Genomic DNA, 25,759 nt, shown 5'->3' on the forward strand with positions numbered 1-25,759 from the left:
TGGAGAAATAACAATCTGAAAAAACGGTACTGCGCCTTTAAGAGAAAAAAAGCATACAAGTTTTCCAAAAACTGCTTTAAAACAATCAAATCGTTCCAATTTTATGATAGACGCATCCAAACTATGCAGCTAAGTTTGCCTCACAAGGAAAGAAACACTTAACCCTTACTAGAAAAAACAGATAATTAGAAAACGTTTATATCAATAAAAAACACCCCCTGCACCTTGCCAGCCACAGCCCTGCCGGAGTTGGAGCTTGCTGCTTGCCTGACAAAAATAACTGCGCAACTGAGGCGCGAAAATAGGCCCCGCCCATCTCACTCGATGTCTGTCAGCCCAAATGAACCGCACCTGAGCGGGTCTAAAAACTAGCCATGTGGGTTCATAAACCCAAAAAGTAAGCCATGTGTACCCTCTCAATAAGCATGAAAAACGTTCCTCATAAAAACGTTATCAGCACTCCCAGTTATGTAAACGTTTGCCCACAAACATTTAAAACTCAGTGTCAACCATTTTTTCTTAGCCCATATATGCAAGCTTAGTAATACCCCTCTATATCTTTTAGGATTACTGCTTACCCTTTCCCTCATGGGGATACTGTCAGCCTTTCTGAAATACTACAGTCTCTCCAGAACAAAATGACTGAACATACCTCTCTTCTTATAGCATGAAAAACGTTCCTCACACTGAAGTTTCTTGTACCCCTCAGCCTTTGTGGGAACTGTACTGGATCTTAGTGACAAATGCTAAGATCATCATCCTCCAGGCAGAAGTCTTCATTCATCTGCTGCCTGAGAGTAAATAGTACACACCGGTACCATTTAAAATAAAAAACTCTTGCTTGAAGAAATAAAAACTAACATTTTATCACCTCTTTCACTTTACCCTTCCTAGTACTTAGAGTAGGCAAAGAGAATGGCTGGGGGGTGGAGCTAAGGGAGGAGCTATATAGACAGCTCTGCTGTGGTGCTCTTTGCCACTTCCTGTTAGCAGGAGGATAATATCCCACAAGTAAAGGATGAATCCATGGACTCGTTGTACCTTATAGAAGAAAGCTTCCCTTTAAACCATTTAATCTCCGGTAAATTGTTTTTAAGGGATTTGAAACCTGAAATTTTACTTTCATCATTCAGATAAAGCATACAATTTAAAAAAAACTAATTTGCTTCATTCTTTTGGTATCCTTTGTTGAAAAAGTAGCAATGCACTACTGAGAGCTAGCTGAATACATTGGGTGAGTTTAACACAAGAGTACTATACTGCTGCTCTTGAGCCTACTTATGATTTTCACCAGAGGATACCATGAGAAGGAAGCAAATTAGATAATAGAAGTAAATTGGAAAGTTGTATAAAATTGCTGCTCTGTCGGAATCATGAGAGTTTAATATAGACATTCCTGTCCCTTTAGTTTTGACTTTAATTTCATAGCACATTTCAACAATTAAAGGGACAGTAATGTCCCTTGCATGAGATCTTGCATTTTGCGCTGTTTGCACCCCTTGATCATCAGATGACACCCCTGATAAAAATAAAAAACCCACAAAAGAATAAGCAAGTTAAAATGGAAGTTAAAATTAAACATACTGAGGTCCTCTCAGGATCGTGCATGTCACTTGAGCACTGTATGTATAATATTGTTGATCAATATATGGCAGCTGTTGGTAACAATGTTATACATATAGGGTCGATATATCAAAGGCTTTCGCCAGCCTTTGAGCCCCTACGGCTGCAGGTTCTCACACAAGAACCTGCACGCCGTATCTAACAAGCAGCGGTCATCAGACAAAATAGCGCTCGTGTGCAATGCTGAATTCCTCCAGGAGAATTCAGACCGCCAGAGGGGAGCTGTGGCGGACAAGGGCGCGTGTATGTGCCTCTGTCCGGCCTTTAGCTTGATAAATCACCCCCATAGTGCAGAAGTGACGTGCACGCTCCTGAGCCTCCCTCACTCAGGCCCTGATGTTCAAAACCTCTCTGGCTCAGGTGAGATATTCTAAATGATCCTCCAGCACTGCAAGATCTCTAGTGAAATTTTCAAAAGGCAGATTTTGCTTTACTTCTCCAAGGGACGTTCCCTGCATTTCTGTATGTGAGGGAAAGACAGGTCCAGTGCAATATAGCACTGCATGGCATGAGAGTTCTGCTGCATTTACACTTTTGGCTTCTAATTTTACACTTTACACTTCAGATTCCATTTTATTACATTTAAACTTTGCACTCTCTATTTTGCATTTTATTTTGTAGGATTGCGATGTTACAAATTCTGATTATATAGCAGACTTTACAGAGGCAGAACTCACTTTATAAGAAAAGGTGAAGAACCTCAAAATCAATGCCTTCCATAGAAAGTAATGAAGCTCTCTGGGATAAAAATTTTCACTGGGAGACAGAAAGTAACTGAAGAACTCATGGGGCTGATATAAAGGCTCAGTTTGCATCAATTCCAAATTAAACTGAAATGTTTTCACTACAATTTAACTTGGTTTTGTCTATATTTTAGTATATATTACTTTTCTGTTAGTTAAAATAACTGTATAGTGAATTTTTAGCAAACTTCACCTGCACACAGCTGGCGAGACAAATCAGTGAGACCAGCTTGTTTAAAACACTTTGAAGTTCTCTCACAAGTCTTGTGAAACTTTCTGACATACTCTGGGAACTCCCCTGTTCAGCCCAGGGAACTGCCCTGTCCCTCCGACTATCTTAAAGAATCAGTTTCAATCAGAATTCAAGGTGCAATGTAATTTGTATATATAAACATAAATATACAAAGTAAGATCCTAATTTTTTAAAGTAACAGACATTTTCAAAATAATTTGTAGAATCACTGCTAGAGCTAAATCGCTTAATCTAAATGTATTAAAATATAAATGAGAAAGTGCACAACTTAAATGCAATAATACTGAAAGGACCCAATCTAAAATGTATAGTAATATAAAATACTAAGTGTAACAAAACTCTCATATCACACAGTGCTGTATTGCGTTGGGCTTGTCTCTCCTTTATATATAGAAATGAGAGAGATCTTGCAGTGCTGGAAAGTTTTGCCCTTTTTCTTTTGAATATTCAGAGTTTCAGCCCCTGTGAAGTCTGAACTGCAAATATATTGCAAAGCTGTATTTTTAACCCCTAAAGACACAGACGTACCCTGTAAGGTTTTTTTTTTAACCCCTATAATAGTGCTAGTCTTAGCAAAAGCGGCAGATGCTCTGTTACTACGTGTCTCCCTCCAGGAAGCATTGGAAATAAAGGTTAAAGATAATTAAACATTTTATATAAAACTCTAGGTGTATATTGTCCCTTTAAGGGGACTGAGGTCAGCCTATACAAAGTAAAACAGACAGCTCCCTTATTGCCACACAAGAGGAAGCAAAAATTTGCAAAACAGCATTAAAGGTAAAAGTTTAATGTACACATGTCATCCCTGTATAAAGTGTGAATGATTCTCTTGGTTGGAGGAGCTTCTTACATATGAGTTATTTGGAGAGAACAATTGTAAGACAGGTTTAATGATAGTAAGTATCCCTGAATCATAATTTGTAGAGAGAGTGATTGTTCATACACAGTTCTTGCAGGGGCTACACCCCCCAGGAGGAATACAGTATTTATAAAATGGTTTACAGTAACTAGTGATCTTTGGTGCAGAATATTCTGTATCCAGTGTCCTGCACAAAGCATGAATGGCCTCCCTCTGATGTCATTATGTGCCATCATCTTGCCTTTCTCAGATCCAAATATTCTCCCAGTTTGGCCATCTCCTAGCCTCAGCTGGGTTCTGAAGCGGTTCCCTTGTCTTTCTTCCCAACAACTGACTTTTTGCATGTAAACATTAGCAGGAGCAGTGTAGGTAAATGCCAAAGGCTGCAGAAGAAAAGCTTCCTGGAGCTGGAGCGGTCAGCGTCCCTGTAAAAACGGTAACCAAGGTAGGAGATATAAAGATTGATGGGCAGTGAGATGATGGGGAAGGTCCATGTGGTGACATCTAGGAGAGGTGCTAAGGTCGAAAATCCAACTAGGGCCAGGCAGTGTCTCAGAGCTACCTGTCGACACAACAGAGGATGTGTGACAGACATCATACGGTAACCACCTCGGGAATAGTCTTCACGTAGGCTCCAACTCAAGGCATTGAAGTGAGGGAACTGCCAGGAATAAAGGATGGCACCGAGAAGCAGGGCCCCTGTAACACAGAGAGAAGTTAGGTTGTGCATGCAGTTTGTAGATACTATTTTATGGTCTGATGCATATAATGAAGCAGGACTGCCATTAGTTATCTGCTTCCCTTGATCAAACCCTCTCATTTTCTTTTAATAGGAACCCATATCAAAGCAGCCTTTGCCGCTAAGCAGATTGCCCGTGTCCCGTTCAACTAGGTTATACTTCAGCCTAATAAGATCAACCATATAAAACCATCCTACCCCCTCATATGCATCTAACTAGTTACCTATATCCCCCTACCCCAAACCAGTCTCTTGTAGTAAAACCAACATGCACCCCAGAACATTTCAACCTATTCCCTAAAATGTTTCAGCTCAATCAGAGCAGACTGTTCCCCCAGATCACACAAACCTGTGCCCTCCAAAAACACAAAACTTCTCCCCCACAATAACCAGAGCCAACAATCTCATGCAGTAAAATCAACATGGCCCCCAAAGAGTCCAACCTATCCTGTAAATTGTATCACCACAATCCGAGCAGTATGTCCACCAGACCAACCTGCATCTTGCTAGGGGACAAACTTCCTCCCCAAATGTAGAAACTCCCTAGATCAGCCTCAGCAATCAATTGCAGATTAGATATATCAACCTCCCTAGATCAGAGATGCCAGCCTCTCGAGACCAGCCTCAATAGTCTCCTCTAGCTCTGACATGCCAACCTCACCAGGTCAGCCTCAGCAGTCTATTGCAAATCAGATATGCCAACCTCCCTAGATCACACAAATGCGAGCCTCCTCAGATCACACGACAGCTTCTCCAGATCCCACATGCCAGCCTTTCCAGATCCCACATGCCAGCCTTTCCAGATCCCAAACGCCAGCCTTTCCAGATCCCAAACGCCAGCATCCATAGATCAGACACGCCAGCCTCCCCAGATCAGACACGCCAGCCTCCCCAGATCAGACACGCCAGCGTCTCCAGATCAGACACGCCAGCGTCTCCAGATCAGACACGCCAGCGTCTCCAGATCAGACACGCCAGCGTCTCCAGATCAGACACGCCAGCGTCTCCAGATCAGACACGCCAGCGTCCACAGATCAGACAACCCAGCGTCCACAGATCAGACAACCCAGCGTCCACAGATCAGACAACCCAGCGTCCACAGATCAGACAACCCAGCGTCCACAGATCAGACAACCCAGCGTCCACAGATCAGACAACCCAGCGTCCACAGATCAGACAACCCAGCGTCCACAGATCAGACAACCCAGCGTCCACAGATCAGACAACCCAGCGTCCACAGATCAGACAACCCAGCGTCCACAGATCAGACATGCCAGCATCCCCAGATCAGACATGCCAGCCTCCCCAGATCAGACATGCCAGCCTCCCCAGATCACATACGCCAGCCTCCCCAGACATGCCAGTATCCAAAGATCAGACATGACAGCATACCCAGATCAGACATGACAGCATCCCCAGATCAGACATGCCAGCATCCCCAGATCACATACGCCAGCCTCCCCAGATCAGACATGCCAGCCTCCCCAGATCAGACATGCCAGCATCCCCAGAACAGACATGCCAGCATCCCCAGATCACATACGCCAGCCTCCCCAGATCAGACATGACAGCATCCCCAGATCAGACATGCCAGCATCGCCAGATCAGACATGCCAGCATCGCCAGATCACATACGCCAGCCTCCCCAGATCAGACATGCCAGCCTCCCCAGATCAGACATGCCAGCCTCCCCAGATCAGACATGCCAGCCTCCCCAGATCAGACATGCCAGCATCCCCAGATCAGACATGCCAGCATCCCCAGATCAGACATGCCAGCATCCCCAGATCAGACATGCCAGCATCCCCAGATCAGACATGCCAGCATCCCCAGATCAGACATGCCAGCATCCCCAGAACAGACATGCCAGCATCCCCAGATCAGACATGCCAGAGACCCCAGATCAGACACACCAGCATCCCCAGATCAGACATGCCAGCATCCCCAGATCAGACATGCCAGCATCCCCAGATCAGACATGCCAGCATCCCCAGATCAGACATGCCAGCATCCCCAGATCAGACATGCCAGCATCCCCAGAACAGACATGCCAGCATCCCCAGATCAGACATGCCAGAGACCCCAGATCAGACACACCAGCATCCCCAGATCAGACATGCCAGCATCCCCAGATAAGACATGCCAGCATCCCCAGATCAGACATGCCAGAGACCCCAGATCAGACACACCAGCATCCCCAGATCAGACACGCCAGCATCCCCAGATAAGACATGCCAGCATCCCCAGATCAGACATGCCAGCGTCCCCAGATCACATACGCTAGCCTTCCCAGATCAGACATGCCAGCCTTCCCAGATCAGACATGCCAGCATCACCAGATCAGACATGCCAGCCTTCCCAGATCAGACATGCCAGCCTTCCCAGATCAGACATGCCAGCCTCCCCCAGACAAGACATGCCATAATCTCCAGATCAGACATGCCAGCTTCCCCAGATCACATACGCCAGCCCACCTAGATCAGACATGCCAGCCTCCCCAGATCAGACATGCCAGCGTCCCCCAGATCAGACATGCCAGCGTCCCCAGATCAGACATGCCAGCCTCCCCAGATCAGACATGCCAGCCTCCCCAGACAAGACATGCCATAATCTCCAGATCAGACATGCCAGCTTCCCCAGATCACATACGCCAGCCCACCTAGATCAGACATGCCAGCCTCCCCAGATCAGACATGCCAGCCTCCCCAGATCAGACATGCCAGCCTTCCCAGATCAGACATGCCAGCCTCCCCCAGACAAGACATGCCATAATCTCCAGATCAGACATGCCAGCTTCCCCAGATCACATACGCCAGCCCACCTAGATCAGACATGCCAGCCTCCCCAGATCAGACATGCCAGCGTCCCCCAGATCAGACATGCCAGCGTCCCCAGATCAGACATGCCAGCGTCCCCAGATCAGACATGCCAGCGTCCCCAGATCAGACATGCCAGCGTCCCCAGATCAGACATGCCAGCGTCCCCAGATCAGACATGCCAGCGTCCCCAGATCAGACATGCCAGCGTCCCCAGATCAGACATGCCAGCGTCCCCAGATCAGACATGCCAGCGTCCCAAGATCAGGCATGCCAGCGTCCCCAGATCAGACATGCCAGTGTCCCCAGATCAGGCATGCCAGCGTCCCCAGATCAGACATGCCAGCGTCCCCAGATCACATACGCCAGCCTTCCCAGATCAGACATGCCAGCCTCCCCAGATAACATACGCCAGCCTTCCCAGATCAGACATGCCAGCCTCCCCAGATCACATACGCCAGCCTCCCCAGATCACATACGCCAGCCTCCCCAGATCACATACGCTAGCCTCCCCAGATCAGACATGCCAGTGTCCCCAGATCACATACGCCAGCCTCCCCAGATCAGACATGCCAGCCTTCCCAGATCAGACATGCCAGCCTCCCCAGATCAGACATGCCAGCCTCCCCAGATCACATACGCCAACCTCCCCAGATCAGACATGCCAGCGTACCCAGATCACATACGCCAACCTCCCCAGATCAGACATGCCTGCGTCCCCAGATCAGACATGCCAGCGTCCCCAGATCACATACGCTAGCCTCCCCAGATCAGACATGCCAGCCTTCCCAGATCAGACATGCCAGCCTTCCCAGATCAGACATGCCAGCCTCCCCAGATCAGACATGCCAGCCATCACAGATCAGACATGCCAGCCTCCCCAGATCACATACGCCAGCCTCCCCAGACCAGACATGCCAGAATCTCCAAATCAGACACGCCAGCCCACCTAGATCAGACATGCCAGCGTCCCCAGATCAGACATGCCAGTGTCCCTAGATCACATACGCCAGTCTCCCCAGATCAGACATGCCAGCGTCCCAAGGTCAAACATACCAGCGTCACAAGATCACATACGCCAGCGTTCCTAGATCAGACATGCCATCATCCCTAGATCACATACGCCAGCCTCAACAGATCAGACATGCCAGCCTCCCCAGATCAGACATGCCAGCCTCACCAGATCAGACATACCAGCATCCCCAGATCACATACGCCAGCATCCCCAGGACATGCCAGCGTCCCCAGATCAGACATGCCAGCCTCCCAGATCACATACGCCAGCATCCCCAGATCAGACATGCCAGCCTCCCCAGATCAGACATGCCAGCCTCCCCAGATCAGACATGCCAGCCTCCCCAGATCAGACATGTCAGCCTCCCCAGATCAGACATGCCAGCCTCCCCAGATCAGACATGCCAGCCTCCCCAGATCAGACATGCCAGCCTCCCCAGATCAGACATGCCAGTGTCCCTAGATCACATACACCAGTCTCCCCAGATCAGACATGCCAGCGTCCCAAGGTCAAACATGCCAGCGTCCCAAGATCACATACGCCAGCGTTCCTAGATCAGACATGCCAGCATCCCTAGATCACATACGCCAGCCTCCCCAGATCAGACATGCCAGCCTCACCAGATCAGACATACCAGCATCCCCAGATCACATACGCCAGCATCCCCAGGACATGCCAGCGTCCCCAGATCAGACATGCCAGCCTCCCCAGATCACATACGCCAGCATCCCCAGATCAGACATGCCAGCCTCCCCAGATCAGACATGCCAGCCTCCCCAGATCAGACATGCCAGCCTCCCCAGATCAGACATGCCAGCCTCCCCAGATCAGACATGCCAGCCTCCCCAGATCAGACATGCCAGCCTCCCCAGATCAGACATGCCAGCCTCCCCAGATCAGACATGCCAGCCTCCCCAGATCAGACATGCCAGCCTCCCCAGATCACATACGCCAGCCTCCCCAGATCAGACATGCCAGCCTCCCCAGATCAGACATGTCAGCCTCCCCAGAAACTGTCAGTATGCAACGTTGTGTGATGTTAGGTGTGAGCACAGTATTGTAGGAAACTGTCAGCATGCAGCGTTGTGTGATGTTAGGTGTGAGCACAGTATTGTAGGAAACTGTCAGTATGCAGCGTTGTGTGATGTTAGGTGTGAGCACAGTATTGTAGGAAACTGTCAGCATGCAGCGTTGTGTGATGTTAGGTGTGAGCACAGTATTGTAGGAAACTGTCAGTATGCAGCGTTGTGTGATGTTAGGTGTGAGTACAGCATTGTAGGAAACTGTCAGCATGCAGCGCTGTGTGATGTTAGATGTGAGCACAGCACTGTAGGAAACTGTCAGTATGCAGCGCTGTGTGATGTTAGGTGTGAGCACAGCATTGTAGGAAACTGTCAGTATGCAGCGTTGTGTGATGTTAGATGTGAGCACAGCATTGTAGGAAACTGTCAGCATGCAGCGTTGTGTGATGTTAGGTGTGAGCACAGCATTGTAGGAAACTGTCAGCATGCAGGGTTGTGTGATGTTAGGTGTGAGCACAGCATTGTAGGAAACTGTCAGCATGCAGCGTTGTGTGATGTTAGGTGTGAGCACAGCATTGTAGGAAACTGTCAGCATGCAGCGTTGTGTGATGTTAGATGTGAGCACAGCATTGTAGGAAACTGTCAGTATGCAGCGTTGTGTGATGTTAGATGTGAGCACAGCATTGTAGGAAACTGTCAGCATGCAGCGTTGTGTGACGCAGTGTGAGCACAGCATTGTAGGAAACAGTCAGTATGCAGCGCTGTGTGATGTTAGGTGTGAGCACAGTATTGTAGGAAACTGTCAGTGTGCAGCGTTGTGTGATGTTAGGTGTGAGCACAGCATTGTAGGAAACTGTCAGCATGCAGCGTTGTGTGATGTTAGGTGTGAGCACAGCATTGTAGGAAACTGTCAGTATGCAGCGTTGTGTGATGTTAGATGTGAGCACAGTTCAGCATGCAGCGTTGTGTGATGTTAGGTGTGAGCACAGCATTGTAGGAAACTGTCAGTATGCAGCGTTGTGTGATGTTAGGTGTGAGCACAGCATTGTAGGAAACTGTCAGCATGCAGCGTTGTGTGATGTTAGTGTGAGCACAGCACTGTAGGAAACTGTCAGTATGCAGCGTTGTGTGATGTTAGGTGTGAGCACAGCATTGTAGGAAACTGTCAGTATGCAGCGTTGTGTGATGTTAGGTGTGAGCACAGCATTGTAGGAAACTGTCAGTATGCAGCGTTGTGTGATGTTAGTGTGAGCACAGCATTGTAGGAAACTGTCAGCATGCAGCGTTGTGTGATGTTAGGTGTGAGCACAGCATTGTAGGAAACTGTCAGTATGCAGCGTTGTGTGATGTTAGATGTGAGCACAGCATTGTAGGAAACTGTCAGTATGCAGCGTTGTGTGATGTTAGGTGTGAGCACAGCATTGTAGGAAACTGTCAGTATGCAGCGTTGTATTGTAGGAAACTGTCAGCATGCAGCGTTGTGTGATGTTAGGTGTGAGCACAGCATTGTAGGAAACTGTCAGCATGCAGCGTTGTGTGATGTTAGGTGTGAGCACAGTATTGTAGGAAACTGTCAGTGTGCAGCGTTGTGTGATGTTAGGTGTGAGCACAGCATTGTAGGAAACTGTCAGCATGCAGCGTTGTGTGATGTTAGGTGTGAGCACAGTATTGTAGGAAACTGTCAGCATGCAGCGTTGTGTGATGTTAGGTGTGAGCACAGCATTGTAGGAAACTGTCAGTATGCAGCGTTGTGTGATGTTAGGTGTGAGCACAGCATTGTAGGAAACTGTCAGTATGCAGCGTTGTGTGATGCAGTGTGAGCACAGCACTGTAGGAAACTGTCAGTATGCAGCGTTGTGTGATGTTAGATGTGAGCACAGCATTGTAGGAAACTGTCAGTATGCAGCGTTGTGTGATGTTAGGTGTGAGCACAGTATTGTAGGAAACTGTCAGTATGCAGCGTTGTGTGATGTTAGATGTGAGCACAGCATTGTAGGAAACTGTCAGCATGCAGCGTTGTGTGATGTTAGGTGTGAGCACAGCATTGTAGGAAACTGTCAGTATGCAGCATTGTGTGATGTTAGATGTGAGCACAGCACTGTAGGAAACTGTCAGTATGCAGCGTTGTGTGATGTTAGGTGTGAGCACAGCATTGTAGGAAACTGTCAGTATGCAGCGCTGTGTGATGTTAGATGTGAGCACAGCACTGTAGGAAACTGTCAGCATGCAGCGTTGTGTGATGCAGTGTGAGCACAGTATTGTAGGAAACTGTCAGCATGCAGCGTTGTGTGATGTTAGGTGTGAGCACAGCATTGTAGGAAACTGTCAGTATGCAGCGTTGTGTGATGTTAGGTGTGAGCACAGTATTGTAGGAAACTGTCAGTATGCAGTGTTGTGTGATGTTAGGTGTGAGCACAGCATTGTAGGAAACTGTCAGTATGCAGCGCTGTGTGATGTTAGGTGTGAGCACAGCATTGTAGGAAACTGTCAGCATGCAGCGTTGTGTGATGTTAGGTGTGAGCACAGCATTGTAGGAAACTGTCAGTATGCAGCGTTGTGTGATGTTAGGTGTGAGCACAGCATTGTAGGAAACTGTCAGCATGCAGCGTTGTGTGATGTTAGGTGTGAGCACAGTATTGTAGGAAACTGTCAGTATGCAGCGTTGTGTGATGTTAGATGTGAGCACAGCATTGTAGGAAACTGTCAGCATGCAGCGTTGTGTGATGTTAGGTGTGAGCACAGCATTGTAGGAAACTGTCAGTATGCAGCGTTGTGTGATGTTAGGTGTGAGCACAGCATTGTAGGAAACTGTCAGTATGCAGCGTTGTGTGATGTTAGGTGTGAGCACAGTATTGTAGGAAACTGTCAGTATGCAGCGTTGTGTGATGTTAGATGTGAGCACAGTATTGTAGGAAACTGTCAGTATGCAGCGTTGTGTGATGTTAGGTGTGAGCACAGCATTGTAGGAAACTGTCAGCATGCAGCGTTGTGTGATGTTAGATGTGAGCACAGCATTGTAGGAAAACATAATTTATGCTTACCTGATAAATTCCTTTCTTCTGTAGTGTGATCAGTCCACGGGTCATCATTACTTCTGGGATATTACTCCTCCCCAACAGGAAGTGCAAGAGGATTCACCCAGCAGAGCTGCATATAGCTCCTCCCCTCTACGTCACTCCCAGTCATTCGACCAAGGACCAACGAGAAAGGAAAAGCCAAGGGTGAAGTGGTGACTGGAGTATAAATTAAAAAATATTTACCTGCCTTAAAAACAGGGCGGGCCGTGGACTGATCACACTACAGAAGAAAGGAATTTATCAGGTAAGCATAAATTATGTTTTCTTCTGTTAAGTGTGATCAGTCCACGGGTCATCATTACTTCTGGGATACCAATACCAAAGCAAAAGTACACGGATGACGGGAGGGATAGGCAGGCTCTTTATACAGAAGGAACCACTGCCTGAAGAACCTTTCTCCCAAAAATAGCCTCCGATGAAGCAAAAGTGTCAAATTTGTAAAATTTGGAAAAAGTATGAAGCGAAGACCAAGTTGCAGCCTTGCAAATCTGTTCAACAGAGGCCTCATTCTTGAAGGCCCAAGTGGAAGCCACAGCTCTAGTAGAATGAGCTGTAATTCTTTCAGGAGGCTGCTGTCCAGCAGTCTCATAAGCTAAACGAATTATGCTACGAAGCCAAAAAGAAAGAGAGGTAGCGGAAGCTTTTTGACCTCTCCTCTGCCCAGAGTAAATGACAAACAGAGAAGACGTTTGTCGAAATTCCTTAGTTGCCTGTAAGTAAAATTTTAGAGCACGGACTACATCCAGGTTGTGCAGTAGACGTTCCTTCTTTGAAGAAGGATTTGGGCATAAAGAAGGAACAACAATTTCTTGATTGATATTCCTGTTAGTAACTACCTTAGGTAAGAACCCAGGTTTAGTACGCAGGACTACCTTATCCGAATGAAAAATCAAATAAGGAGAATCACAATGTAAGGCTGATAATTCAGAGACTCTTCGAGCCGAGGAAATAGCCATTAAAAATAGAACTTTCCAAGATAACAACTTTATATCAATGGAATGAAGGGGTTCAAACGGAACGCCCTGTAAAACATTAAGAACAAGGTTTAAACTCCATGGTGGAGCAACAGTTTTAAACACAGGCTTAATTCTGGCCAAAGCCTGACAAAAAGCCTGGACGTCAGGAACTTCTGACAGACGTTTGTGTAACAGAATGGACAGAGCTGAGATCTGTCCCTTTAATGAACTAGCAGATAAACCCTTTTCTAAACCTTCTTGTAGAAAAGACAATATCCTAGGAATCCTAACCTTACTCCAAGAGTAACCTTTGGATTCACACCAATATAGGTATTTACGCCATATCTTATGGTAAATCTTTCTGGTAACAGGTTTCCTAGCCTGTATTAAGGTATCAATAACTGACTCAGAAAATCCACGTCTTGATAAAATCAAGCGTTCAATTTCCAAGCAGTCAGCTTCAGAGAAGTTAGATTTTGATGTTTGAAGGGACCCTGTATCAGAAGGTCCTGTTTCAGAGGTAGAGACCAAGGTGGACAGGATGACATGTCCACCAGGTCTGCATACCAAGTCCTGCGTGGCCACGCAGGTGCTATTAGAATCACTGATGCTCTCTCTTGTTTGATTCTGGCAATCAATCGAGGAAGCAACGGAAAGGGTGGAAACACGTAAGCCATCCTGAAGTCCCAAGGTGCTGTCAGAGCATCTATCAGGACTGCTCCTGGATCCCTGGATCTGGACCCGTAACGAGGAAGCTTGGCGTTCTGTCGAGACGCCATGAGATCTATCTCTGGTTTGCCCCAACGTCGAAGTATTTGGGCAAAGACCTCCGGATGAAGTTCCCACTCCCCCGGATGAAAAGTCTGACGACTTAAGAAATCCGCCTCCCAGTTCTCCACTCCCGGGATGTGGATTGCTGACAGGTGGCAAGAGTGAGACTCTGCCCAGCAAATTATCTTTGATACTTCCATCATAGCTAGGGAGCTTCTTGTCCCTCCCTGATGGTTGATGTAAGCTACAGTCGTGATGTTGTCCGACTGAAACCTGATGAACCCTCGAGTTGTCAACTGGGGCCAAGCCAGGAGGGCATTGAGAACTGCTCTCAATTCCAGAATGTTTATTGGCAGGAGACTCTCCTCCTGACTCCATTGTCCCTGAGCCTTCAGAGAATTCCAGACGGCACCCCAACCTAGAAGGCTGGCGTCTGTTGTTACAATTGTCCAGTCTGGTCTGCTGAATGGCATCCCCCTGGACAGATGTGGCCGAGAAAGCCACCATAGAAGAGAATTTCTGGTCTCTTTATCCAGATTCAGAGAAGGGGATAAGTCTGAGTAATCCCCATTCCACTGACTTAGCATGCACAGTTGCAGTGGTCTGAGGTGTAAGCGTGCAAAGGGTACTATGTCCATTGCCGCTACCATTAAGCCGATTACCTCCATGCATTGAGCCACTGACGGGTGTTGAATGGAATGAAGGGTGCGGCAAGCACTTTGAAGTCTTGTTAGCCTGTCCTCTGTCAGGTAAATCTTCATTTCTACAGGAATCTATAAGAGTCCCCAGGAAGGGAACTCGTGTGAGTGGAACGAGTGAACTTTTCTTTTCGTTCACCTTCCATCCATGTGACCTTAGAAATGCCAGCACTAACTCTGTATGAGACTTGGCAGTTTGAAAGCTTGAAGCTTGTATCAGAATGTCGTCTAGGTATGGAGCTACCGAGATTCCCCGCGGTCTTAGTACCGCCAGAAGAGCACCCAGAACCTTTGTGAAGATTCTTGGAGCTGTAGCCAATCCGAATGGAAGAGCCACAAACTGGTAATGCCTGTCTAGGAAGGCAAACCTTAGGTACCGATAATGATCTTTGTGAATCGGTATGTGAAGGTAAGCATCTTTTAAATCTACAGTGGTCATGTATTGACCCTCTTGGAACATAGGTAAAATTGTCCGAATAGTCTCCATCTTGAACGATGGAACTCTTAGGAATTTGTTTAGGATCTTTAAGTCCAGGATTGGTCTGAAAGTTCCCTCTTTTTTGGGAACCACAAACAGGTTTGAGTAAAACCCCTGTCCCTGTTCCGATCGTGGAACTGGATGGATTACTCCCATTAACAAGAGCTCTTGTACGCAGCGTAGAAACGCCTCTTTCTTTGTCTGGATTGTTGACAATCTTGACAGATGAAATCTCTCTCTTGGAGGAGAGTATTTGAAGTCCAGAAGGTATCCCTGAGATATTATCTCTAGCGCCCGGGGATCCTGAACATCTCTTGCCCAAGCCTGGGCGAAGAGAGAAAGTCTGCCCCCCACTAGATCCGATCCCGGATCGGGGGCCCTCAATTCATGCTGTTTTAGGGGCAGCAGCAGGTTTCCTAGTCTGCTTGCCCTTGTTCCAGGACTGGTTAGGTTTCCAGCCTTGTCTGTAGCGAGCAACAGCTCCTTCCTGTTTTGGTGCAGAGGAAGTTGATGCTGCTCCTGCTTTGAAATTACGAAAGGAACGAAAATTAGACTGTCTAGTCTTGGCTTTGTCCTGAGGCAGGGCATGGCCTTTACCTCCTGTAATGTCAGCGATAATCTCTTTCAACCCGGGCCCGAATAAGGTCTGCCCTTTGAAAGGTATATTAAGCAATTTAGACTTAGAAGTAACATCAGCTGACCAGGATTTTAGCCACAGCGCCCTGCGTGCCTGAATGGCGAATCCTGAATTCTTCGCCGTAAGTTTAGTAAGATGTACTACGGCCTCCGAAATGAATGAATTAGCTAGTTTAAGGACTCTAAGCCTGTCCGTAATGTCGTCCAGAGTAGCTGAACCAATGTTCTCTTCCAGAGACTCAATCCAGAATGCCGCTGCAGCCGTGATCGGCGCAATGCATGCAAGGGGTTGCAATATAAAACCTTGTTGAACAAACATTTTCTTAAGGAAACCCTCTAATTTTTTATCCATTGGATCTGAAAAAGCACAGCTATCCTCCACCGGGATAGTGGTACGCTTAGCTAAGGTAGAAACTGCTCCCTCCACCTTAGGGACCGTTTGCCATAAGTCCCTTGTGGTGGCGTCTATTGGAAACATTTTTCTAAATATCGGAGGGGGTGAGAACGGCACACCGGGTCTATCCCACTCCTTAGTAACAATTTCAGTAAGTCTCTTAGGTATAGGACAAACCTCAGTACTCGTCGGTACCGCAAAATATTTATCCAACCTACACATTTTCTCTGGTATTGCAACTGTGTTACAATCATTCAGAGCCGCTAACACCTCCCCTAGTAATACACGGAGGTTTTCCAGTTTAAATTTAAAATTTGAAATATCTGAATCCAGTCTGTTTGGATCAGAACCGTCACCCACAGAATGAAGTTCTCCGTCCTCATGTTCTGCCACCTGTGACGCAGTGTCTGACATGGCCCTAATATTATCAGCGCACTCTGTTCTCACCCCAGAGTGATCACGCTTACCTCTTAGTTCTGGTAATTTAGCCAAAACCTCAGTCATAACAGTAGCCATATCCTGCAATGTGATTTGTAATGGCCGCCCAGATGTACTCGGCGCTACAATATCACGCACCTCCCTCTGAGCGGGAGATGTAGGTACTGACACGTGAGGCGAGTTAGTCGGCATAACTCTCCCCTCGTTGTTTGGTGAAATTTGTTCAATTTGTACAGATTGACTTTTATTTAAAGTAGCATCAATACAGTTAGTACATAAATTTCTATTGGGCTCCACTTTGGCATTGCAACAAATGACACAGGTATCATCCTCTGAATCAGACATGTTTAACACACTAGCAAATAAACTTGCAACTTGGAAATACAATACAATTAGAATAATATTAAAACGTACTGTGCCTTTAAGAAGCACAGAAGATCTATGACAGTTGAAAATTAATAAATTGAAACAGTTATAGCCTCAATCCTTGTAAACAACACAACTTTAGCAAAGGTTTAATCCCATTAGCAAAGATAACAAATTCTGAAAGCAGGAAACAAATTACAGAATAAACGTTTTTTATCTCAGTCAAACTATAATTCTCACAGCTCTGCTGAGAGAAATTACCTCCCTCAAAATAAGTTTTGAAGACCCCTGAGCTCTGTAGAGATGAACCGGATCATGCAGGGAATACAATGAGTTGCTGACTGAAATATTTGATGCATAGTAAAAGCGCCAAAAAACGGCCCCTCCCCCTCACACACAGCAGTGAGGGAGAACAGAAACTGTCAGAAAACAGATTAAGCAACTGCCAAGTGGAAAAATAGTGCCCAAACATTTATTCACTCAGTACCTCAGCAAATGAAAACGATTTTACATTCCAGCAAAAACGTTAAACATAATCTCTAGTTATTAAACAGCTTTATGTATTTCTTACAGTGTAATTCTAGTGAAGTACCATTCCCCAGAATACTGAAGTGTAAAGTATACATACATGACATTATATCGGTATGGCAGGATTTTCTCATCAATTCCATTGTCAGAAAATAAAAACTGCTACATACCTCTATGCAGATTCATCTGCCCGCTGTCCCCTGATCTGAAGTTTACCTCACTCCTCAGATGGCCGAGAACAGCAATATGATCTTAAGTACTCCGGCTAAAATCATAGCAAAACTCTGGTAGATTCTTCTTCAAACTCTGCCAGAGAGGTAATAACACACTCCGGTGCTATTTTAAAATAACAAACTTTTGATTGAAGATATAAAACTAAGTATAATCACCATAGTCCTCTCACACATCCTATCTAGTCGTTGGGTGCAAGAGAATGACTGGGAGTGACGTAGAGGGGAGGAGCTATATGCAGCTCTGCTGGGTGAATCCTCTTGCACTTCCTGTTGGGGAGGAGTAATATCCCAGAAGTAATGATGACCCGTGGACTGATCACACTTAACAGAAGAAACTGTCAGCATGCAGCGCTGTGTGATGTTAGATGTGAGCACAGCATTGTAGGAAACTGTCAGCATGCAGCGTTGTGTGATGTTAGGTGTGAGCACAGTATTGTAGGAAACTGTCAGCATGCAGCGTTGTGTGATGTTAGGTGTGAGCACAGTATTGTAGGAAACTGTCAGTATGCAGCGTTGTGTGATGTTAGGTGTGAGCACAGCATTGTAGGAAACTGTCAGCATGCAGCGTTGTGTGATGTTAGGTGTGAGCACAGCATTGTAGGAAACTGTCAGTATGCAGCGTTGTGTGATGCAGTGTGAGCACAGTATTGTAGGAAACTGTCAGTATGCAGCGTTGTGTGATGTTAGGTGTGAGCACAGCATTGTAGGAAACTGTCAGCATGCAGCGTTGTGTGATGTTAGGTGTGAGCACAGTATTGTAGGAAACTGTCAGTATGCAGCGTTGTGTGATGTTAGGTGTGAGCACAGCATTGTAGGAAACTGTCAGCATGCAGCGTTGTGTGATGTTAGGTGTGAGCACAGCATTGTAGGAAACTGTCAGTATGCAGCGTTGTGTGATGCAGTGTGAGCACAGTATTGTAGGAAACTGTCAGTATGCAGCGTTGTGTGATGTTAGGTGTGAGCACAGCATTGTAGGAAACTGTCAGCATGCAGCGTTGTGTGATGTTAGGTGTGAGCACAGCATTGTAGGAAACTGTCAGTATGCAGCGTTGTGTGATGTTAGGTGTGAGCACAGCATTGTAGGAAACTGTTAGCATGCAGCGTTGTGTGATGTTAGATGTGAGCACAGCATTGTAGGAAACTGTCAGTATGCAGCGTTGTGTGATGTTAGGTGTGAGCACAGCATTGTAGGAAACTGTCAGTATGCAGCGTTGTGTGATGTTAGGTGTGAGCACAGCATTGTAGGAAACTGTCAGTATGCAGCGTTGTGTGATGTTAGGTGTGAGCACAGTATTGTAGGAAACTGTCAGTATGCAGCATTGTGTGATGTTAGGTGTGAGCACAGCATTGTAGGAAACTGTCAGTATGCAGAGTTGTGTGATGCAGTGTGAGCACAGCACTGTAGGAAACTGTCAGTATGCAGCGTTGTGTGATGTTAGATGTGAGCACAGCATTGTAGGAAACTGTCAGCATGCAGCGTTGTGTGATGTTAGATGTGAGCACAGCATTGTAGGAAACTGTCAGTATGCAGCGTTGTGTGATGTTAGGTGTGAGCACAGCATTGTAGGAAACTGTTAGCATGCAGCGTTGTGTGATGTTAGGTGTGAGCACAGCATTGTAGGAAACTGTCAGCATGCAGCGTTGTGTGATGTTAGGTGTGAGCACAGCATTGTAGGAAACTGTCAGTATGCAGCGCTGTGTGATGTTAGATGTGAGCACAGCATTGTAGGAAACTGTCAGTATGCAGCGTTGTGTGATGTTAGGTGTGAGCACAGCATTGTAGGAAACTGTCAGTATGCAGCGTTGTGTGATGTTAGGTGTGAGCACAGCATTGTAGGAAACTGTCAGTATGCAGCGTTGTGTGATGTTAGATGTGAGCACAGAATTGTAGGAAACTGTCAGTATGCAGCGCTGTGTGATGTTAGGTGTGAGCACAGTATTGTAGGAAACTGTCAGTATGCAGCGTTGTGTGATGTTAGGTGTGAGCACAGCATTGTAGGAAACTGTCAGTATGCAGCGTTGTGTGATGTTAGGTGTGAGCACAGTATTGTAGGAAACTGTCAGCATGCAGCGTTGTGTGATGTTAGGTGTGAGCACAGCATTGTAGGAAACTGTCAGTATGCAGCGCTGTGTGATGTTAGGTGTGAGCACAGCATTGTAGGAAACTGTCAGTATGCAGCGTTGTGTGATGTTAGATGTGAGCACAGAATTGTAGGAAACTGTCAGCATGCAGCGTTGTGTGATGTTAGGTGTGAGCACAGCATTGTAGGAAACTGTCAGCATGCAGCGTTGTGTGATGTTAGATGTGAGCACAGCATTGTAGGAAACTGTCAGTATGCAGCGTTGTGTGATGTTAGATGTGAGCACAGTATTGTAGGAAACTGTCAGTATGCAGCGTTGTGTGATGTTAGATGTGAGCACAGTATTGTAGGAAACTGTCAGTATGCAGCGTTGTGTGATGTTAGGTGTGAGCACAGTATTGTAGGAAACTGTCAGTATGCAGCGCTGTGTGATGTTAGGTGTGAGCACAGTATTGTAGGAAACTGTCAGTATGCAGCGTTGTGTGATGTTAGATGTGAGCACAGCATTGTAGGAAACTGTCAGTATGCAGTGTTGTGTGATGCAGTGTGAGCACAGCACTGTAGGAAACTGTCAGTATGCAGCGTTGTGTGATGTTAGGTGTGAGCACAGTATTGTAGGAAACTGTCAGTATGCAGCGTGGTGTGATGTTAGGTGTGAGCACAGTATTGTAGAAAACTGTCAGTATGCAGCGCTGTGTGATGTTAGGTGTGAGCACAGCATTGTAGGAAACTGTCAGTATGCAGCGTTGTGTGATGTTAGATGTGAGCACAGTATTGTAGGAAACTGTCAGCATGCAGCGTTGTGTGATGTTAGGTGTGAGCACAGCACTGTAGGAAACTGTCAGCATGCAGCGTTGTGTGACGTTAGGTGTGAGCACAGCATTGTAGGAAACTGTCAGCATGCAGCGTTGTGTGATGTTAGATGTGAGCACAGCACTGTAGGAAACTGTCAGTATGCAGCGTTGTGTGATGTTAGGTGTGAGCACAGCATTGTAGGAAACTGTCAGCATGCAGCGTTGTGTGATGTTAGGTGTGAGCACAGTATTGTAGAAAACTGTCAGTATGCAGCGTTGTGTGATGCAGTGTGAGCACAGTATTGTAGGAAACTGTCAGTATGCAGCGTTGTGTGATGTTAGATGTGAGCACAGTATTGTAGGAAACTGTCAGCATGCAGCGTTGTGTGATGTTAGGTGTGAGCACAGCATTGTAGGAAACTGTCAGTATGCAGCGTTGTGTGATGTTAGGTGTGAGCACAGTATTGTAGGAAACTGTCAGTATGCAGCGTTGTGTGATGTTAGATGTGAGCACAGCATTGTAGGAAACTGTCAGTATGCAGCGTTGTGTGATGTTAGATGTGAGCACAGCACTGTAGGAAACTGTCAGTATGCAGCGCTGTGTGATGTTAGGTGTGAGCACAGCATTGTAGGAAACTGTCAGTATGCATCGTTGTGTGATGTTAGATGTGAGCACAGCATTGTAGGAAACTGTCAGCATGCAGCGTTGTGTGATGCAGTGTGAGCACAGTATTGTAGGAAACTGTCAGTATGCAGCGTTGTGTGATGTTAGGTGTGAGCACAGCATTGTAGGAAACTGTCAGTATGCAGCGTTGTGTGATGTTAGATGTGAGCACAGTATTGTAGAAAACTGTCAGCATGCAGCGTTGTGTGATGTTAGATGTGAGCACAGTATTGTAGAAAACTGTCAGTATGCAGCGTTGTGTGATGCAGTGTGAGCACAGTATTGTAGGAAACTGTCAGTATGCAGCGCTGTGTGATGTTAGGTGTGAGCACAGTATTGTAGGAAACTGTCAGCATGCAGCGTTGTGTGATGTTAGATGTGAGCACAGCATTGTAGGAAACTGTCAGTATGCAGCGTTGTGTGATGTTAGATGTGAGCACAGCATTGTAGGAAACTGTCAGTATGCAGCGTTGTGTGATGTTAGGTGTGAGCACAGCATTGTAGGAAACTGTCAGTATGCAGCGTTGTGTGATGTTAGGTGTGAGCACAGTATTGTAGGAAACTGTCAGTATGCAGCGCTGTGTGATGTTAGGTGTGAGCACAGTATTGTAGGAAACTGTCAGTATGCAGCGCTGTGTGATGTTAGGTGTGAGCACAGTATTGTAGGAAACTGTCAGTATGCAGCGTTGTGTGATGTTAGGTGTGAGCACAGTATTGTAGGAAACTGTCAGTATGCAGCGTTGTGTGATGCAGTGTGAGCACAGCATTGTAGGAAACTGTCAGCATGCAGCATTGTGTGATGTTAGATGTGAGCACAGTATTGTAGGAAACTGTCAGTATGCAGCGCTGTGTGATGTTAGGTGTGAGCACAGTATTGTAGGAAACTGTCAGTATGCAGCGTTGTGTGATGTTAGGTGTGAGCACAGTATTGTAGGAAACTGTCAGTATGCAGCGTTGTGTGATGCAGTGTGAGCACAGCATTGTAGGAAACTGTCAGCATGCAGCGTTGTGTGATGTTAGGTGTGAGCACAGTATTGTAGGAAACTGTCAGTATGCAGCGTTGTGTGATGTTAGGTGTGAGCACAGTATTGTAGGAAACTGTCAGTGTGCAGCGTTGTGTGATGCAGTGTGAGCACAGTATTGTAGGAAACTGTCAGTATGCAGCGCTGTGTGATGTTAGGTGTGAGCACAGTATTGTAGGAAACTGTCAGTATGCAGCGTTGTGTGATGTTAGGTGTGAGCACAGCATTGTAGGAAACTGTCAGTATGCAGCGTTGTGTGATGCAGTGTGAGCACAGTATTGTAGGAAACTGTCAGTATGCAGCGTTGTGTGATGTTAGGTGTGAGCACAGCATTGTAGGAAACTGTCAGTATGCAGCGTTGTGTGATGCAGTGTGAGCACAGTATTGTAGGAAACTGTCAGTATGCAGCATTGTGTGATGTTAGGTGTGAGCACAGCATTGTAGGAAACTGTCAGTATGCAGCGTTGTGTGATGCAGTGTGAGCACAGCACTGTAGGAAACTGTCAGTATGCAGCGTTGTGTGATGTTAGGTGTGAGCACAGTATTGTAGGAAACTGTCAGTATGCAGCGTTGTGTGATGTTAGATGTGAGCACAGCATTGTAGGAAACTGTCAGTATGCAGCGTTGTGTGATGTTAGGTGTGAGCACAGCATTGTAGGAAACTGTCAGTATGCAGCGTTGTGTGATGCAGTGTGAGCACAGCATTGTAGGAAACTGTCAGCATGCAGCGTTGTGTGATGTTAGATGTGAGCACAGCATTGTAGGAAACTGTCAGTATGCAGTGTTGTGTGATGCAGTGTGAGCACAGCACTGTAGGAAACTGTCAGTATGCAGCGTTGTGTGATGTTAGGTGTGAGCACAGCATTGTAGGAAACTGTCAGTATGCAGCGTGGTGTGATGTTAGGTGTGAGCACAGTATTGTAGGAAACTGTCAGTATGCAGCGTTGTGTGATGTTAGGTGTGAGCACAGCATTGTAGGAAACTGTCAGTATGCAGCGTTGTGTGATGTTAGGTGTGAGCACAGTACTGTAGGAAACTGTCAGTATGCAGCGTTGTGTGATGCAGTGTGAGCACAGTATTGTAGGAAACTGTCAGTATGCAGCGTTGTGTGATGTTAGGTGTGAGCACAGCATTGTAGGAAACTGTCAGCATGCAGCGTTGTGTGATGTTAGGTGTGAGCACAGTATTGTAGGAAACTGTCAGTATGCAGCGTTGTGTGATGTTAGGTGTGAGCACAGCATTGTAGGAAACTGTCAGTATGCAGCGTTGTGTGATGCAGTGTGAGCACAGCATTGTAGGAAACTGTCAGTATGCAGCGTTGTGTGATGTTAGATGTGAGCACAGCATTGTAGGAAACTGTCAGTATGCAGCGTGGTGTGATGTTAGATGTGAGCACAGTATTGTAGGAAACTGTCAGTATGCAGCGTTGTGTGATGCAGTGTGAGCACAGCATTGTAGGAAACTGTCAGTATGCAGCGTTGTGTGATGTTAGGTGTGAGCACAGCATTGTAGGAAACTGTCAGTATGCAGCGTTGTGTGATGTTAGATGTGAGCACAGCATTGTAGGAAACTGTCAGCATGCAGCGTTGTGTGATGCAGTGTGAGCACAGCATTGTAGAAAACTGTCAGTATGCAGCGTTGTGTGATGTTAGGTGTGAGCACAGCACTGTAGGAAACTGTCAGTATGCAGCGTTGTGTGATGTTAGGTGTGAGCACAGCATTGTAGGAAACTGTCAGCATGCAGCGTTGTGTGATGTTAGGTGTGAGCACAGTATTGTAGGAAACTGTCAGCATGCAGCGTTGTGTGATGTTAGGTGTGAGCACAGCATTGTAGGAAACTGTCAGTATGCAGCGTTGTGTGATGTTAGGTGTGAGCACAGCATTGTAGGAAACTGTCAGTATGCAGCGTTGTGTGATGTTAGGTGTGAGCACAGTATTGTAGGAAACTGTCAGTATGCAGTGTTGTGTGATGTTAGATGTGAGCACAGTATTGTAGGAAACTGTCAGTATGCAGCGTTGTGTGATGTTAGGTGTGAGCACAGTATTGTAGGAAACTGTCAGTATGCAGCGCTGTGTGATGTTAGGTGTGAGCACAGCATTGTAGGAAACTGTCAGTATGCAGCGTTGTGTGATGTTAGGTGTGAGCACAGCATTGTAGGAAACTGTCAGTATGCAGCGCTGTGTGATGTTAGGTGTGAGCACAGCATTGTAGGAAACTGTCAGTATGCAGCGTTGTGTGATGTTAGGTGTGAGCACAGCATTGTAGGAAACTGTCAGCATGCAGCGTTGTGTGATGTTAGATGTGAGCACAGCATTGTAGGAAACTGTCAGTATGCAGCGTTGTGTGATGTTAGGTGTGAGCACAGCATTGTAGGAAACTGTCAGCATGCAGCGTTGTGTGATGTTAGGTGTGAGCACAGCACTTGTAGGAAACTGTCAGTATGCAGCGTTGTGTGATGTTAGGTGTGAGCACAGCATTGTAGGAAACTGTCAGTATGCAGCGTTGTGTGATGTTAGGTGTGAGCACAGTATTGTAGGAAACTGTCAGCATGCAGCGTTGTGTGATGTTAGGTGTGAGCACAGCATTGTAGGAAACTGTCAGCATGCAGCGTTGTGTGATGTTAGGTGTGAGCACAGCATTGTAGGAAACTGTCAGCATGCAGCGCTGTGTGATGTTAGGTGTGAGCACAGCATTGTAGGAAACTGTCAGCATGCAGCGTTGTGTGATGTTAGGTGTGAGCACAGCATTGTAGGAAACTGTCAGCATGCAGCGTTGTGTGATGTTAGGTGTGAGCACAGTATTGTAGGAAACTGTCAGTATGCAGCGTTGTGTGATGTTAGGTGTGAGCACAGCATTGTAGGAAACTGTCAGTATGCAGCGCTGTGTGATGTTAGGTGTGAGCACAGTATTGTAGGAAACTGTCAGTATGCAGCGCTGTGTGATGTTAGATGTGAGCACAGCATTGTAGGAAACTGTCAGTATGCAGCGTTGTGTGATGTTAGGTGTGAGCACAGTATTGTAGGAAACTGTCAGTATGCAGCGTTGTGTGATGTTAGGTGTGAGCACAGCATTGTAGGAAACTGTCAGTATGCAGCGTTGTGTGATGTTAGGTGTGAGCACAGCATTGTAGGAAACTGTCAGTATGCAGCGTTGTGTGATGTTAGGTGTGAGCACAGTATTGTAGGAAACTGTCAGTATGCAGCGCTGTGTGATGTTAGGTGTGAGCACAGCATTGTAGGAAACTGTCAGTATGCAGCGTTGTGTGATGTTAGGTGTGAGCACAGCATTGTAGGAAACTGTCAGTATGCAGCGTTGTGTGATGTTAGATGTGAGCACAGCATTGTAGGAAACTGTCAGTATGCAGCGTTGTGTGATGTTAGGTGTGAGCACAGCATTGTAGGAAACTGTCAGCATGCAGCGTTGTGTGATGTTAGGTGTGAGCACAGTATTGTAGGAAACTGTCAGTATGCAGCGCTGTGTGATGTTAGGTGTGAGCACAGCATTGTAGGAAACTGTCAGAATGCAGCGCTGTGTGATGTTAGGTGTGAGCAC

At 46.5% G+C, this 25,759-nt stretch overlaps 1 protein-coding gene across 2 annotated transcripts in view; it reads right to left on the reverse strand.

Annotated features, from left to right (window-relative positions):
* Positions 1–3,390: 3,390 nt before the first annotated feature.
* Positions 3,391–25,759, reverse strand: part of LOC128656345 (protoheme IX farnesyltransferase, mitochondrial) — a 387,658-nt gene continuing 365,289 nt past the window's right edge. For both annotated transcript variants that reach the window (XM_053710209.1, XM_053710200.1), the window contains exon 7: positions 3,391–4,177. In XM_053710209.1, coding sequence (XP_053566184.1) covers positions 3,765–4,177 — 413 coding nt within the window. In that variant the 3' untranslated portion in view covers positions 3,391–3,764. The remainder of the gene's footprint in view (positions 4,178–25,759) is intronic.

This window comes from Bombina bombina, chromosome 1, assembly GCF_027579735.1.
Source record: "Bombina bombina isolate aBomBom1 chromosome 1, aBomBom1.pri, whole genome shotgun sequence".
Taxonomy (NCBI): domain Eukaryota; kingdom Metazoa; phylum Chordata; class Amphibia; order Anura; family Bombinatoridae; genus Bombina; species Bombina bombina.